The sequence below is a fragment of the Emydura macquarii genome, unplaced genomic scaffold, assembly GCF_026122565.2.
Source record: "Emydura macquarii macquarii isolate MOO-44397 ecotype Brisbane River unplaced genomic scaffold, CSIRO-AGI_Emac_v2 contig_1045, whole genome shotgun sequence".
NCBI classification, from domain to species: domain Eukaryota; kingdom Metazoa; phylum Chordata; order Testudines; family Chelidae; genus Emydura; species Emydura macquarii.
The window spans coordinates 1,900,621-1,917,524 of NW_027131182.1; the positions used below are offsets into that span (position 1 = coordinate 1,900,621).

Genomic DNA, 16,904 nt, shown 5'->3' on the forward strand with positions numbered 1-16,904 from the left:
CTCATTCTTCTCTTCTGCAGATTAAACAAGCCTAGTTCCCTCAGCTTCTCCTCATAAATCATGTGCTCCAGCCCCCTAATTATTTTTGTTGCCCTCTGCTGGACTCTCTCCAACTTCTCCACATCCTTTCTGTAGTGGGAGGCCAAAACTGGACACAGTACTCCAAATGCGGCCTCACCAGTGCCGAATAGAGGGGAATAATCTATTCCTCTATGATGGGGACTTGATTCCTGAGCATGATTTATTCCATTGTCAGATCCTCATGACCCCTCGTGTTAAGAAATGTTTCTAATATGTGGTATCAATTGTCTCATTTTTGTTCTTTTTAGGCCACTGATTTCCTTAGATCTCCCCTCTGTAAAGGGCTAGTGAAATATCCCCCCAATTTAAGCAGCTTTTTTCCAGCTTACCACAGTCTCAATATCTTTGCTGGTGTTGTACTCTCCAGGTCTCACTTTACGTTCTCTATAAACCTTTCCATGGCCCTTTTGTGGTCTTTAAGAGATCAGCTTTCCCAGCCCCCCCTTCACCGTTCACTCTCCTCCCATTCTGTCCAGCTTCCCTCCCTGCCCCTTCTCCATCCCCTATATATCTTCAGTGTGCAGGCCCAGCAGCACACGTGCCCTGCCTGCTTCCTACCCTACGTGCACCCTTTCAGCACATCCTGCCTCGCGTTACCATAGATCCAGGAAGTGCTCAGGTAGAAGGTTCAGCGCCTGTGCCTGGCTGACCTCGAAGGAATGGAGGGATTTGCACCTAGATGCCATGGGAATAGAGCAGAATGCAGCTTGCAGGCTAGAGAATCAGGAAATAGGCCGACCTCCTTCAAGCAAGAGGAGCCAGGGTGTCACTTGTTGTCCTAGCTTGTCAGACTCTCAGAACTTCCCCATGGGTTTGGAGCACTTCGGCGCTTTGTCACTTGGGCTCAGCCGTGTACAATAAATGTTACAAATGGAGATTTTCAGCAGGGATGTGTTGGCCCCTCCCCCCAGTGGAAAATGATCAAATGTTGATCTCTCCCTTTGTGTTTTCCACATGACTGACCACAAAAGTATTATTAAGCAAGCCCACTGCCGGTTTGACTGAACAGACTCATTCCTTCCACGGGGAGGAAAGCATCGCTGCTTCCATTCCCCAGCCACCCGGTATGCGACTGCACGACTGACCTCTCGGCTTTGGCTGAGTTTGCTGATCCACCATCAGTTCGTACCGAGGTGCATCGGCAAACATGAAAGGGTTTGGTTTATTTCTTGCATGCCTCTTTTGCATCTTCAAGAAGGGTGAGTTCTGACTGCTATAACCGCCTCTGTTATCACTGTCTGTTTATTGCTCAGTCGAGATGCCACTGGAACTTCAAGGTGGGATACCTTTATAGGAACTGTAGACCCAGAAGGCTGCTTTACTGTGCCCTGAAATTCCAGGTGGCTTTGATAATAATTACTAAATCTGGCTAATAACTTATGGAAAAAAACAAAATTCTGACTCTGTGTGGCCATGAGAGCTCCCAGGTCTCTGTGGAACATGTAGGGGGGTTAATCACAGCCAAATTCTAATTCAGGCATTTATATTTACCTGAATTCCTCCTGCATTTTCAATTGGTTACAATGCTTTTCTCTGCCTGGTGTGTAGTGTCCCTGGGAGCGATCATCCGATGAACATAGTCTGCTCTAGAGTTCACTGCACTTCAGTAACAGACAAAATTAGTGTGCAGTCCCCAGCACACACACAACTGCAATGCAACGCTGACACCTGTGATTAATAAATCAGCTCATACAACTTAGAATTCCTATGGATGGATGACATTATGGCCCTGATTCAGCACAGCTTTAAAGCACTTGCTTAAGCATATGATTTCAATGGGACTTCTTTTCTGGATCAAAGCCCATCTGAGTATAAGGTTATCATCAGCGTGCAAGAAGATCTCTTTTGCCTGATCTTTTCAGGACCCAAGACGACTGCTAAACCAAGCTCATCACCATAGGTTTTGATCTGTGACCCCAAATTAAGACATGTTCCACTGACAACACCGCAGCCACTAAAATATAGAACACTGGGGGGCCGGAGAAGGGAAAATCTATAGGGAACCTGATCAAATCAATAATCATTTGTACCTGTATTTGTCCTTACATTAGCTTTTGCTCTGCAGAAAGCATGCATTGGGGATGCGAGTTGTACAGTGCCAGAGATATCTGCCAGGGACCATGGAAGAACACCACATGTGCACACAGAACAACCTAGCCTCTCTAGGCAGTTATCCCATGACCACTAAACCGCACATCCCAGGGAAGTCAAGCGAAGCTGTGAACGCTCAGCTCTTTTCAACCCCAGGCCATTCAGTTTTTCCATCTACTCTGGTTTCTGATACTCAGGGATGAGTTACTTTTGCAGTGAGCTATCAGGGAGGATCCATAAGACACTGAGCCACACCACATGTTCCTGAAAGCATTATCTGGTGCCCCAGTTGCTGCTGCCGCCACCAATACATAGAACTGAGAGCATAGAACTTTTCAGGAGTTCTGTTTCTGGAAACTCAGCTATTAGCTGCCAGGCAAGATAAACTGTAACGGCATCAGACTGACACCTTCATGTGTATTCCACTCAGGTGAAAGCTGCTTTCGTAAAGAGGTTCCTAGAGAAGGATTATCAGACAGCAAAGATCAACTCTGGCCCCGGCATGAAGGAATTGCAACTGCCACTAACTGCAGTCAGATTTATCAGGGCTGGATTTGGTCCAGAGAATGAGATTTTTTTATTTCTGACAACACTTCTGTAGGGGGGAAACTCACAGCGTAGTTCTGGGGAAAGGGACTGTTTACGGAAGTTGCTGGCAGCTGTAGGGTAAGATAACATTCCACCGTTGTGGAGACAGCCTCTAACACTTACTGCCTTCCTCTGAGTGTCACGGACTTTCACCCTCCTCCAAGACACTTGGGGGAAGGTGCTGGGAACCTGCAGGCTCAGTCCAGCCTGTTAGATCAGTATTGCCGGCATCTCTTAAGTCTGCCTTTAGACCCCATCACTGTTTGGTGACTCACAAACAACATGCCCCTGTGTCAACAAGAAGGTTGACTACTGGAAATGTCAGAAGGCACGACATCCCTACAGGGAATACTGCCATTCTGCGTGTGCTCCTGTTAGAGCTGCTGAATCCACTGCATTAAAAGGCTTGATCGTGCTCAAAAGATTGTGCTTTTAGAAAACGAAGACATAACGTAACCAGCCCTGGCTGGGATGGTTTAGTTGGGGTTGGACTAGATGACCTCCTGAGGTCCCTTCCAACCCTCATCTTCTATGATTCCTATACATCTGTGAGATGGCTCCTAGCACAAGAAAGAGAGGATATATGAAGGCATGGAGCCAACTAGGAGAATGGAGTATCTATAAGCTAACTAAGGATGGAGCAGGTAGGACTCAGGGTACGGTGAAGATCGCTGGTATTTTTCCCCATAATTCAGTTCTTCAGGTTTAGAACATCGGCCTTTGGGGCCTGTGCAGGCTTCTGAAACCAGTTCCTTTGGTTTCAGGTTTGCAGTCCAGCGGCTGGTCCATTCAGGTTCCATCAGACGCTACAGGTGAAATCGGAAAAGCAGTTGTTCTGCCCTGTACTTTCACACACCCCCACAAAACATCAGACCGGACCCTCACAGCCATTTGGAGAATCAAGGAACCGTACGACGGGATGGTGGTGTTCAAGTGCGTTAGCCACGGCTCGAGCGATCTCTGTAAGACTGCCGTTAGCTACAAGAACAAGTACAAGCTGCTTGGGAACCCCAGGCACAATAACCTCTCCATCAGGATCGACAACCTGACCTGGAGCGACAGCAACAGATACTACTGCCGGGTAGAGTTTTCTGGGGATCTTCATGACAAGTACGAAAGCAGGACTGGGATAAGGCTCCATTTGATAGGTAAGGGAACATCAGAGCTAAAGAAAGGGACACCAGCTACATCGGGAGGCTAGAGAGCTGGAAGGATGTGGAAGCTGGAGAGAGCTCTGCATGCTAGTTGCCCCTGACTGTCACACACAGCAAAGTATGAGCTTTCCCAGTCCAGGCCATTCCTGAGCAGATCTACATCAGTACAGGGTGTTTTCCTGAGCAGCTAAGGTGCCCAGATGCTACGTTGACGTGCGCAGCATAAGAACCAGAATCGAATCGAAGGGGAACTGTGGCAGGGAAAAGGGTTTGCTTCTGGCCAGCAGGAGTAAGAACCAGATGGGGACTCCTGGACGGTCTTCAACTTCCCTGCTTCTCCCGCCACAGTGTGAGGTTTGTTCCACCTCCCCCTGCTGGCTCCCAATCCCCTGCCTCACACCGGGAAGCGGGGTAGGAGGGTAGTGGTGGCTCAGGGCAGTCCAAGCAGAGACCAGAGGACACTCTGTAAAGCCAGCACCGGCGCTAACACCCTGTCAGGCTGTCCTTCACAGTCGTGTCTAGCATTGTGTGGGGAAAGTTATTCGCCCCTTTGAAAACTAAGCAGGCCGCATCGAGGGCTAATTTGCCTCCCTAAAACATGAAATCCACAACTCGGCAAGGGGGACGGGGAGAAGCCGACGCCATGGGCGGTCGGTATAATAGGCAGGGGAAGGCTTAGCCTTCTCAAACAACCAGGCAGGGCCCCACCCACAATCCGCCCTGGGGCCCCTCCCTTTCCTGCTGCGTCCACCAGGTTGGTGGGTGCTGAAGTAGCACTGCAGGTCAGCCTCCCCCAAAGCGGGTGGGGTCACACGCCGGCTGGGGCCACGCCTGCCCAGGGCCCCGGTTGCCTGGAGCTGGGGGGCTGGCAGCTCGGGACGGCTGGAAGGGGTCGCTCCTCCCCACTGGCTGTGGTAGGGGGCTCAGCTCGGGAGGGGCGTGGCCTCAGGCAGAAGGGATGGGGCCATGGGCTAGCCTCCCCTAACATAGGTTCACCAGCCACCCGCAGGAGTCGTCACTTTGCCTCATTTATAAGGAGCTTAGCCCTTCCCCAGCTGAAGCCCCAATACTGCGACGAGCTCCAAGCAGGAAGACCCTGCACTTGTGCAGGAGTCTGTTCTTAATATTTGCATGACCACAGCACCTACAGTCCCCAGTCTCAGTTATGGCTCATCATACTAGGCGCTGGACAGAAAGACAGTCAGACAGAGTCCCTACCCTGAAGGGTCGACAATCTAAACCGACAGCACAGACCCAGGCAAAGAGGGACAGCAGAGGCCCAGACAGGTGAAGCGACTTGCCAAAGGTCACACGGTAACTCAGTGTCAGAAGCAGAACCCAGGTCTCCTGAGTCCCAGTGCCACGCCCAATCCACTAAATTAGGCAGCAGCCATTGAAATAAATAGGGCTGCAGTGGATGTAGGGTCCAACTGTGACAAGCTCACAGCGGTATCAGAGCCTGTTAGCTGATAACCTGGCTGAATAATACCCCCGGCTAGTTTCATCTGGAGAAGTTTCTTCACTTCCCTTGCTGTGTGCAGCATTGCTGGTGGGTATTGCACTCCAAAGATTGTCCGGGGCTCAGCAATGGAGGAGTGATCCCTGCATGTGGCAGAGAGTCTGCAAAGGATCTGAGGGTTTGTTTGATTTTTAAAGAACAGCAGTAATGCCTTTAAAAGAACATATTAGTCTGCCCCTGGGTGATGTTTGAGGAAGGCACTTCACACCCATGAATTCATTCACAGGACTCCTCCCTATAAGAGATACAATGTCTGCAGTCCAATCCTTGCAGCATTGTGCTATTGCATGAAAAGCAGGCAGTGAAACTGACTAGTCTATTTTCACTATGCAGGCCGCATGAAACACTAACACTACACAAACCAAACCACATAAAGAGCAAAGGGGAAATTAGAAAGAACGTGAACAATCTATTTCAATGACCACACTATCAACCGTAGTAATAAAACAGGAAAAGAACCCAGAGCTCCTGACTCCAAGTCCTGTGTCCTATCTGCTGGAACACGCTGCTTCTCTTTAAAACACAGGTGTGACGAGGGAATCTAGAGAAAGGAAATGTTGAAGGGAAGGGAGTGATGAGAAAATTGATCCCAAGGTTACAAAATTATAGCAGTGCCTGAATCAGTTCAGACCAACAATGGTACTAAATGCTTGGAGCCCAAAACCTGCTAGGGATTTGAATCGTCTTTTTTTTTTTTTTAAATCACTTGTTGTGACCCCCGCAGCTGCTCCCAGGATTGTTAACATCACCATTGGCTCCAACCAGGACCACACCTTCAAAGCGCAGTGTACAGCTGAAGGGGAGCCGTTGCCCTCTCTGAGTTGGACAGGCCCTCTGTACAGCAATACCACTTTGGTCACAAGCTTCAACCACCAGGTCACCAAAGAGTTGTCCTTCCTGACCCGCGATGGGAAATACACATGCACGGCGGTTAACAGCCACGGGAGAGCAGAGGGAGCCGTGTATTTCTATAAATTCAAAGCCGCCAGCAGCTCCTTGATTCTGATCCTGATGATTGTAGCACTAGGAATTAAAGTGCTGGTGTTGCTGGCAATACTGGGGATTGCTGTTTTTTGGAGGGCAGGTATGTGTCGTTCATTGTTTGCTGTAATGTTATTCTCTGTGTTTAATCAGACTGCAGACAAGTGGGATGACTCAGCAGAAAGATGCAATCAACCAGGATTTTCCTCCTCTAGGGACAATGTTTATAACTGGAAATCCGAGCAAAGTAACATAAGCAAAGAAGGGGAAACAGGAAACTCCCCAGTTGCTAGTTACAGGGTTGCTGGATTGGGCCTTTATTCTGTAATGCGTATTTTTAAAAAACAGACATATGGAAACTCCTGTTTACTAACAATAAGGGTCTAGGAAGTAAGAGATTCACAGTTGGGAGTGCCATTGTAAAGCAGACTACTTATTAATGCTTTGCACCTAGACACCAGCACAGCTTGCCTTCAGCACTCCTCACAGAATGGTTTAATCCTCAGCGTCAGCATCCTCACTTCACAGATGGCAGAACTGAAGCAGAGAGGTTAAGGGACTTGCTCAAGGTCCCAGAAGGTACATCTGCGCAGCAAGCGGCAGCCTGCAGCACTGAGTCTCAGCGCCCAGATCGACAGACTGGCGCTAATGCAGTGATTCCCAATCCATGGCCTGCAGGCAGGTCTTTCAAAGTGGCCTCCGCTCTCCTCCCGCTGGCTGCAGAAGGACCCGGGAGGAGCACTTTGCTGTGGGGTTACAAAATTAGTGCAGCCAAGGGGACAGGAGCTCAGCGCTCCCCTCCCTCTGGCTGTATCAGGGAGCCGGGCAAAGCACTCTGCCTGGGTCCATAGGCGCTAGGTCCCTGCTGGAGGAGGGAGGGGAGCACTGATCTCCTGTCCCCCTGGCTGCAGAAGGGAGCCACTGACCAAGGACCAGGTAAAGCACACAGGGCTACAGGACACGTGCGGTTTCCCTGCTGCAGCCAGGGGGACGGGAGATCAGCAAGGAGGCAGCCTCGTCGCTGAACTCCTTCCGTTTGGCTGCGGGTGTGTGGGCTGCTAAGAAAGCAACCAGGACCCACCATGCTTGAGGAGAGGGGCAGCGCCTTCCGGTTTGGTCTGCACTTAGCAGGCCACCCACCGTGACTTAGCTGCCAGGCCATGTGCTTCAGTGTGTAGTGACAGTCACTCCTCTACGCTAGTGCTTTGTCTGTGAGTGTGAGACACACCGTGAGTAGTTTGTAGGTGTAGAATAGTGCATGTAAAAATGAGCCCAGTAGCACCACACTGTTTACTTGAAATACGCAGTGATTCATGGCCTGTGTGTCTGTACATTTGTACGAGTCCATAGACTGGTGGCCCTTCTGGGTTGTAAAAACGATATTTGTGGCTCCCGAGTCAAAACGATTGGGACCCACTGGGCTCACGCTGCAGTGCTAAAAACAGCTGTGGAGAGGCTGCAGCTCAGGCTGGGACGGCCAGGGACGGGTAGACTTCAGAGCCTGAACTCCAGCCCCAGCTGCGACATCTATGCAGCTATTTTTAGCGCTATAGTTTGAGCCCAGTTCAGAAACGCAGTGCCACGGGCTGCGCAGATGACCCACAGAGGGAGAATCACTGTCTATCCGGGTGCTTCTGTGGCCCTTGTCACTGTATTAGCTCAATGCTTCACAATCATTCATGGATTTCCATCTTCACACTGCCCCAGGGAGGGTGGAGTAGGGAAACATAAGCCCCATTTTACAGGTGGGAATCGAGACACAGGGTGAAGTCAGTGACATTCCCAACGTATGTCTATGGCTGTGGCAGGAATCGAACACAAGTCTCCCAACTCACTTTCCAGTCCAGCGTCATTATTATGCTACACCAAAGCCAGGATTAGACTGAGGCGCTCATGGCTGCCTGGCTGAGCTCAGAGTAGATCATGCTTCACTCTGTTGTAACTACAGTGACACTTTCTTGTGCTGAAGATGTACAAGAGCCACTAACCTCCTTGAAAGAGAAAAGGAAATTATAAGAAAATCACATCTAGGAAGAGAGCAGCAATTTGCTTTTCTCCTTGTATTTAGACATCATTCCCACTATGCTGAAAGACCAGCCATAGACAGAACGTAAGGAATTTTTTTACATCCATTGTGGTTCAGAAACCCATCAATGCTAGAGTCTCAGTTTTTCCTAACTGGAATTGGCAATAAACTAAGTTGAATCTTTATTCTCACCTCACAGGTCACGTCACAACCCCATCCAGCCTGTCCCGGTAAGAACATCATGTCATCTGTCATATTAACAAGCTCGGAGTTCCTGTTTGACAAGCAGGGAACTGCAACTTGTCCGTCATTTGGTAACAATGTTGAATCTAAGGGCTGGTCTATATGCAGTTTTTGTTCCAGTGAAACTATATTGCTTTGGAAACAGACGTGACTCAAGGCAGTTGTGGACAGTTACACCAGTATAAAAGCGCTTGCATCAATATACCGAAATAAGCCAGGCTGATATAAGCACCTGTATACTGGTATGATGGTGTCCACACTAGAGGGGTGAATCAGTATAAAATTGGTTACATTGGTAACTGTGTGTACAGCAGCCCTAAAGAATTGTCTAAAGGTTTGTCTACACTAGACTTTCTGATCTCAAATTAACTGATTGTCAAGGATAAGATGTGGGCACAGATTCCGTGACCTTGAGACACCTCCGTGACGTTTTCCGCTGCAGCCCCATGCCCAAACGGTCAATCTCCCTCCTTCTCTGCAGCCCAGCAGGGGGTAGAGCGGTCAGTCCCTTCCCTACGGTCAGCCCCCTCCTGTTACTTTTAGTAGAAATCACAGACAGGCCACGGGCTTCCATGAATTTTTGTTTATTGTCCACGACCTGTCTGTGACATTTACTAAAAATAACTGGGACAAATCTTAGCCTTACTGATTGTCAATTGACTCCAGGTAGGTAATTCATTTTAAAGGCTAATCTGAATATTCCCCGAACATTTGTTCCAGGCTGACCCCCCTTAAGTAAACCACAAACATTTGTCACCTGGAACAAACTTTTGGGGAGTAGATTAGTCTTTAAAAATGTGTTAACGGACTTCCACTTAACCCCTGGGTAGATCTAGCCTAACACCATGGTAAATATTTCAGTTGTAAGATTCATAGCGGAAAACACCTAGCTGTGCCAGAAATACGCTTCAAACCCTGCCAGAAGTGACTCGTCCCTTGACCTGGTTAAAGCTGATGAACCGGGTCCCCTGCAGTTGACTGTGTCTGCGGGCTTGGTCTATACTACGACGTTTTGCTGGCATAGCTATGTCAGCTCAGAGCATGAAAAAAAAAAAATCAGATGCCTTCCCCCTACCCCAGCACACAACAAAACCCTCACATAGATGTAATTATGCCAAGAGAGAGCTGCTGTTGTCAAACATGATTCTTGTATCGAGGGATAGCCCCCGCCACCAACGTTGTTGTCATAGCTAATGTTGTTCAGGAAGGTGGTGTAGTTATGACAGCAGAACTCCTTTTGCTGGCATACATGGCATCTCGACGAGGGGGCTTTGCTGGCATAGCTATTCTAGCAAAGGCTCTGTGGTGTGGAAAAGCCCTATGTCGTTTTAAATGGCAGCTTAAAAACTAAGGTCCTGGATGCTCAGCGTGAACATTCAAGATCTCATGACATCTCTCACAAAAGAAGACGCGTGTCCCTGTATTCTAAGCCATAGTTTCTCAGCTTTAGGTATGTGTATCCTGGTAGGCAAGACACAGGCATGGGGTACGTGGCAAAAAACCCATTGAAGGGAGGCGGGCAGCAGCCGCTGACTTCTGGGGAAGCCAGGCGGCAGCCGCCTGCTTTCCGCCTGGTCCCAGCTCCCAGATGGGAGACAGGCAGCAGCTGCTGGTTTCTGGGGGAGGTGGGCAGCAGCCGCCAGCTTCCTGGCTGGTCCCACCTCCTAGCTGGGAGGCAGATAGCAGCTGTCCCAATCCTGGAAGCAGGGCGGCACCTGCAGGCTTCTTGGGAAGCTGGGCGGCAGCCGCTGGCTTTTCGGGAAGTCTGGTGGCAGCCGCGCGTGTCCTACCCAGTCCCAACTCCCATGTGGGAGCCTGGCAGCAGCCTCCTGCACCCTGCGAGCTGGGCTCGCATCTGGGTGGCTGCCACCCATACCCCGGCTCTGAGCTGAAAGACAGCCTCCCGTGCCCTGGCTTGAAGATGGGCAGCAGCTGCCTGCCGCCTGCCCACATCCCCGGGTCCTAGCCTGCGCGGAAGCCTCCTCTGCCCCAGCTCGGAGCGGATGGCAGTTGCCCATTTCCCGGGTTGGCAGCCAGGCGGCAGCCACCTGCAACTTGCCCAGGTGGCAGCTCCCCTCCCCGGCTCAAAGCCCGGTGACCAGGAAGCCAGGCAGAGAGCCCAGCGGCTTGCCCAGTCCTGGAGCCGGGCTCTACCCACAGGTTTACTTGTCAATTTCACGGCTCTAGCTGAGCAGTGATTGACAGCTATGACAGCCCCAGATTTTACCAGTATAAAAATGTTAAGAGGGGCCCACACAGTGTGATTTGCCCACACCCCCCCAGGGACGGCCATGGGGAGCGCTGCTGTCCACTCTGGTGGGCCGCTACTGCCTGCTCATACCTCACAAATTCCCTCCTGTGTGAGGAGAACAGCAGGTGACCCCGCCATTGACCTTTGCTCCTATATGGAGGAAGGGGAGGAGGAAGGAGGAGAGAAACAGCAGGGGTTTTGTGATTTGCCACAGCCACACAGCATTGCAGAACTCAGAACTCTCCTGCTTTACGAGAAATACAGTCTTCCAGTGGTAAAGGGGAAAAAGAATGTATTTCTCAGAGTGGAAAGTTGAGTGTTGGGGTACTTATTAAAATGTTCAGAAGTTAGGGGGTACTTGCTACTTAAAAGGTTGAGAAACACTGTTCTAAGCTTCTGAGCAGCTGTCTGGCGGTAGTGTTGTATGCATATAGTTTGTGAAATGCTTTTGGATCCTTCAGGTTAAAACATACTAAGTACAAATATATGAAACTTAAAAAAACAAAAAGATTTTCTGCTAAAGGCAGGACCAACTTCAAATAAAATGAGTTATTTTGTTTCTGACATCCTGTAACTGTGATCTGAAATCAGCTGCGTTTTCAAAGACCGCATCATTTCTGAAGCCCAGTACAGGGAAGCCAGCATTTATATTTACTGCCACTGGACACGGTAGCCTTTACCTTTCTCAACTCTTTCGTTGGCAGGCAACAAGCACAAGACTCTACATATGAAAATCTTGACCGCAGGAACAACCATGGCAGTCAGGGTTTGCCAACAGAATGAACTGCAGCAACTTGGCCATTGGAATCTGGACCACATCATTTTCATAGGTTTACACATTTTGAGCTACTGTTATTACATGTAAAAAAAAAAAAAAAAAAAAAAAAACAGGCTATGTTTGTGTGTCTTTTCTCCCACAACCTGCATGGTTACTACTGCCCTCTGGGGCATGGAATGTCAGACTGGTCATGTGTGAGCAGGTCAGCCCCTACTGCCTGCAACCTGCATAAAAGAGGAAAGACAAAGGAGCAGAAGATAGTGAAAAGAGGGAAGGAACATCAAGGGCAAAGGAGAAGACGAGCTACTTTAAATGTCATTTCCAACCAACCTGTAGATTTTAAGCATGTATCACTCAGAATTCAGGATACAGTTAAAAGTCAAGTGCTGGCTCCCTGCTGCATTTTCCAAAAATCATTTTAAAACCATTTCCCCCCCCCAACAGAAGTTAGCAAAATGCATACAATCTATTATAAACAACAAATGAACCAAGTTTGCAGTTTCAAACTTCAGCCATTCTTCAAATGTGAAGAAAAAGGTGGTTGGAATTTTTTTAAGTGGGGGTGAAAATTATATATATTATCCTTTCATCTTAAAAACGGCTGAAAAAAGTTACTCCATCTTTAAAAACAACTCCCCCAAATATATATAAATATATATATATATATACATTTATATATATATTTACATTCCATCAGAGACAAACCATGTCAGACCAAAATAGTTTTCAGAAAGCTGTGGAAGGGGAATACAGGACATTGGAATTAGGACTCTATTGCTTGCAACCTTAATTGTAGAAATTGCTGTTGGTGAATATTGTACATAAACACACACACACACACACACACAAAATATACTAAGTTTCCTTATGATAAATGGCTTCACAGGCTACATTGCAGTAAAAGTAAAAAAGCCATATTATCAACCTCTGTCTTTTTCAGAGACAGAGTTAAAATTTTTCTGTCCAACTGGTTTTCTGTCCAATGGAAAATGGCTATTTGGCTAAACAGAAATTTCTGGGGGGAAAAATGTTTTGTTTATCAAAAATGTTTTGAGTTTTTGTCAAAAAAAAGCAATCATCTGGAAAAAGAATTGTTTTCCATTTTCGGCAATGGAAAACCAACATTTTTCAATGTTTTCAATTTTTTTTTATTCACTACAAAAATATTCTAATTTTTTTTTCTCAAAAAAGTATAAAAATTTCCCAGCCAATTCTCATCCATACATGTGTTATACAGGAGGATTCCTTCCAGCATGATCACTCCACTGTGGTCACAATTAAGTTACCACAGAGAAACCCCAGTTAGTTCTTACCACACTTTGACATCATGATAGCGCATAAATGAGGACTAGGATGCCATTGCCAGGATGCTGGCTGCTGTACTAACACACACACACACACACACACACACACACACACACACACACACACACACACACACACACACACACACACACACACACACACACACACACACACACACACAGTGTCCCTCTCATGGTGGAAAACTGCCTGATTTCCTGTGGTTATTTCCTAATCTCCATAGATGACGATATCTGCAGTATATGATCCTGCAGTTTGGAAACTGTGGGTATATTTTGACTTAATGATGACCACTGTGCAGAATAAATTGAATTCTGGTTTAGGGCTCAATCCTGCACCCAATGGAGGTGATGGGAAAACTCCCTGACTTCCATGGAAGTGGGAACCAGCGAGTTCAATGTTGAGTTCTCAACCCAACCACCCTCCTACCCTTCCCATGTTGCTAAATGGGACACGGTCTTGGTACGGAAGAGGCCCAGAAGCACAGCCTTAGACAACCTAGTAAGACTTTGTGTATAAAGTAACGTCCAAAACGGCTTAGAAATACCTGCCTCTGGAGCTCCTTTTGGTGAGCCAAGACAACTGCCACTCGAAAGGATTCACCAGCCAAGGAAGCGGTCTCAGATGCAGCTGGCGTCACTGCCTTTCGGAGAAAGCAGGATTCAGCACTGCAGAGCTGTCAGGAGGTTGAGTAATTTTTTTAATCTTTCAGCTCTCTGACGCTGCGCTGACCAACTAGCTCTTCATTTTCAGCTGACGTCCTTCACCTTTGGGTGTTGCCCTAGAATTGCTGTGGATTCATTAGCAGGAATAAGGACTCAGGAAATCTGGGTTCAGTGCCTGGCTCTGCCACAGATTTCTTGTGTGACCCTTCGCAAGTCACTTCGATCTAGCCTGTGCCTCAATTCCCCATCTGTAAAATGGGACTAGTTCTTCCCTGCTTCTCAGGGGGGCATGGAGGCTAAGATCCATTAATGATAGTTAGATGCTCAGATACTATGGTAATAAGGGCCATGTAAGTCATTACAGATTTAATTGATGTGTTTAACAACTTTAACTCAATTTTGGGATGTACTGAATTGACTTGCAGTAACTTTGAAACTTTAATTATCAATGCAGTCTACATCCTCTAAGCCCCACCCTGCAGCTTCCTCTTTGTTAATTATCCTCCTTAATTTAAGCCACTTTGACTGACTGCAATAACCTACTGTTTGTAACTGCTGTGACTTGGATGGCCCTTATAGTAGATTTCCTTATTAAGCAGTTAATTAAATCTAAATAGAGTGTCTTGTGCCTGAAAGCAGATTAGATGTCCTTTATTTCTGCACCACTATCCCCTCCCAGCAAATGAAATACGAGGCAATCTGCCTACAGCACATTCACTCCCAATCACTGCATTACAGTAGGAGATGCAACAAAAAGCCCCAGGAGTGTGAGAGCAGCCCAGGGATCCTTACCCTACTCCCTGTCCCATGGCCCCAGGATACGTAACTGGATCTCATCTCCTTCCTCACCTGACTCCATAAAGGGATAAAGAGAATAAGGCAAGGAAGCCTGTCCATCAGGTGGGGAAAGCATCAAACACACCTTTTGGGAAAAGGGCAGAAAGAATTCACCACCTGGAGCGGAGTTCCTTGTTCTGGGGACTCCCAGAAGGTAGACTTGATGTTGCCTGTGTTTCGTTCCGGTGTAATATACTAGCTAATGAGTATATAGTTCTCTTCTCCAAATAGATTGCCCTATCTACTCAAATATGTGATGATGTAACCATCCAGTGATTGGACCATAAAACAATGACATTGCAAGCTAGTCCTTTGGCTCAGGTAGTTATGGTTAAAACAGAGGCCTATGTTTTTGGAGCATAAGCTCAAAGTTCTATTCACCTGTGCACGATTTAAATGACCTTTAATATCCAGACATTGCCATGGCTTTGTCACAACCATCAGTGGAATACCCTGGCTTCTGATTTCAGATGGACTGTGTAGTTTAACAGCTAAAAATAGGCAACTGTTTGAGGAAAAAAGTCTGTCTCAACAACAGGCAGTTAATATCGTACTTGGCTGTTTATTTGTACAGGCAAGGGGCAGGTGGGGGGGGGGGGTCCTAATTAGAATATAAGCTGCATTTTGTTCCTATTACAACGTCAGAAATTTTAGATGAAAATCAGCTACTTAAGGTCACATTATCCTTAACCCATCCCAGTACAGGATTGCTCCTTAACAGGTCAAACTTGATCAGTTTGAAAATACTAATTCACTAGGACTAACCATTTCTTCCCCACTTACACGCTGACCCTTCAAGCTGTTCTGTGTGGGCGCAAGGCTCCACTGGTGTTAACTTTAAATAAAACAGATTTAAAGGGGGAAGATGGACATTCAGATGATTTCTATGAAGCATAATTCAGTATTTACTACCGACTCCGTATGTTGCAACAATCAGCATGTACCACAGACACTCTCCCGCTGCCTCCCTTTCTTATACACACATTTTACTACATTTGTTGGGGAGAGTGACATTAAATCATCCAGTCTGGCTAGCCATAAACTGGCCATGAACCCATTCTCTCCTAAGCCATGCAAAATATACAGCATCAGTAATTGTCTGATAACAGGACCAGGTCTAAGGTGATAGGGGTTCTATTCACAGCTCTGCCATGGACTCCCTGTGCGAGCTTGTAAAGTACATTGAGATCTGCAGATAATGTTGTGCGTAAATATTATGCTTCAGTTTTTCTTCTTCGCTGCATTATCACAAGTTACTGCTACTCTGAAATTAGCACTAGTAATCAAGGTACCAAAGGACATGAAGAGAAGAACTTCTTCAATTGCTTTTACGCCAAAGCCTATACAGCCGGGGTAACAAACAAGAGGAACTGGAACTGCTCATTTAGGAGCATAAATTCAATCTAGTTGATATTTCTGAAACCTGGTGGGATGATTTGTACGACTGGAATGTTAAAAATCAGTGAATATAACCTGGTCAGAAAGGATTAAATGGGCAAAAGAGGGGGAGTGGCATAGTGTCAAAAACAGCATTCCCTGATTCTAGGCCACACAAGAAAATGATCTTGAATGCTTATGGATAAATGTCCTAACAGATAAAACACAAGAGGGGGTATGAGTTGGTGTCTGCTACAAGCCACCATAGAACACTATAAGGCGTAGGAGAAAACCTGTATGAGCATGGGGGGACTTAGTTCAATCTGAGTGACCTATGCCGGAGATACCATGCTGCCACAGTATTAAAACATCCTGAAATTTCTAAACATTATTGATGACAATTTTCTAACTCAAAAAGTGTTACTGTGAAAATGGGGAAATTCTTTGTTAGAACTTGTCCTAACATATAAAGAGGAACTGGATCACAGAACTAAAAGTTAACGGTAGCTTAAGTATAAGTGATCATGATTATATCACATTTATAATGTGCAAGCAGAATAAAGTCCAGACCAGTAACATATACACACCTGGTGCATTAAGAGAACCAATTTAAAAAATCTGAAAACAATTATGAGCCCAATGGGCTGGAAGGAAGAATTTAATTAGAAAAAAGTGAATAATTGGGAATCATTTAAGAATACCTTCCTAGATGACAGTATCACAAATATATCACAAATACCACAATATCACAATTGAGGACTGTGCTGATTAAAAAACTAAACTGATTTAGAGGTGAAGTGAAGGTAGCTATTACTATAAAGATAAATGGAAGAAAGGGAAAGTTGATAGTAATGAACATAAATCAAAAGTTAGGAATTGTATAGTATTGATAAGGGAAGCAAGGAGAAATCTATGACCAGTAGAGTTAAGGACAATAAGGAATTTTTTAAAAATATACCAGGAACAAAAAGAATCCTGACAATGGTATTG

The 16,904-nt window shown here is 46.7% G+C and overlaps 1 protein-coding gene across 1 annotated transcript; it reads left to right on the top strand.

The window, feature by feature from the left end:
- The first annotated feature begins 1,228 nt into the window (after nucleotides 1-1,228).
- On the top strand, nucleotides 1,229-11,762 carry SIGLEC15 (sialic acid binding Ig like lectin 15). The gene is made up of 5 exons (XM_067545628.1): nucleotides 1,229-1,280; nucleotides 3,525-3,908; nucleotides 6,158-6,517; nucleotides 8,640-8,670; nucleotides 11,639-11,762. The coding sequence occupies exons 1-5, from the start codon at nucleotides 1,229-1,231 to the stop codon at nucleotides 11,715-11,717; spliced, it is 906 nt and encodes a 301-aa protein (XP_067401729.1). The 3' UTR covers nucleotides 11,718-11,762.
- The last annotated feature ends 5,142 nt before the right edge of the window (nucleotides 11,763-16,904 follow it).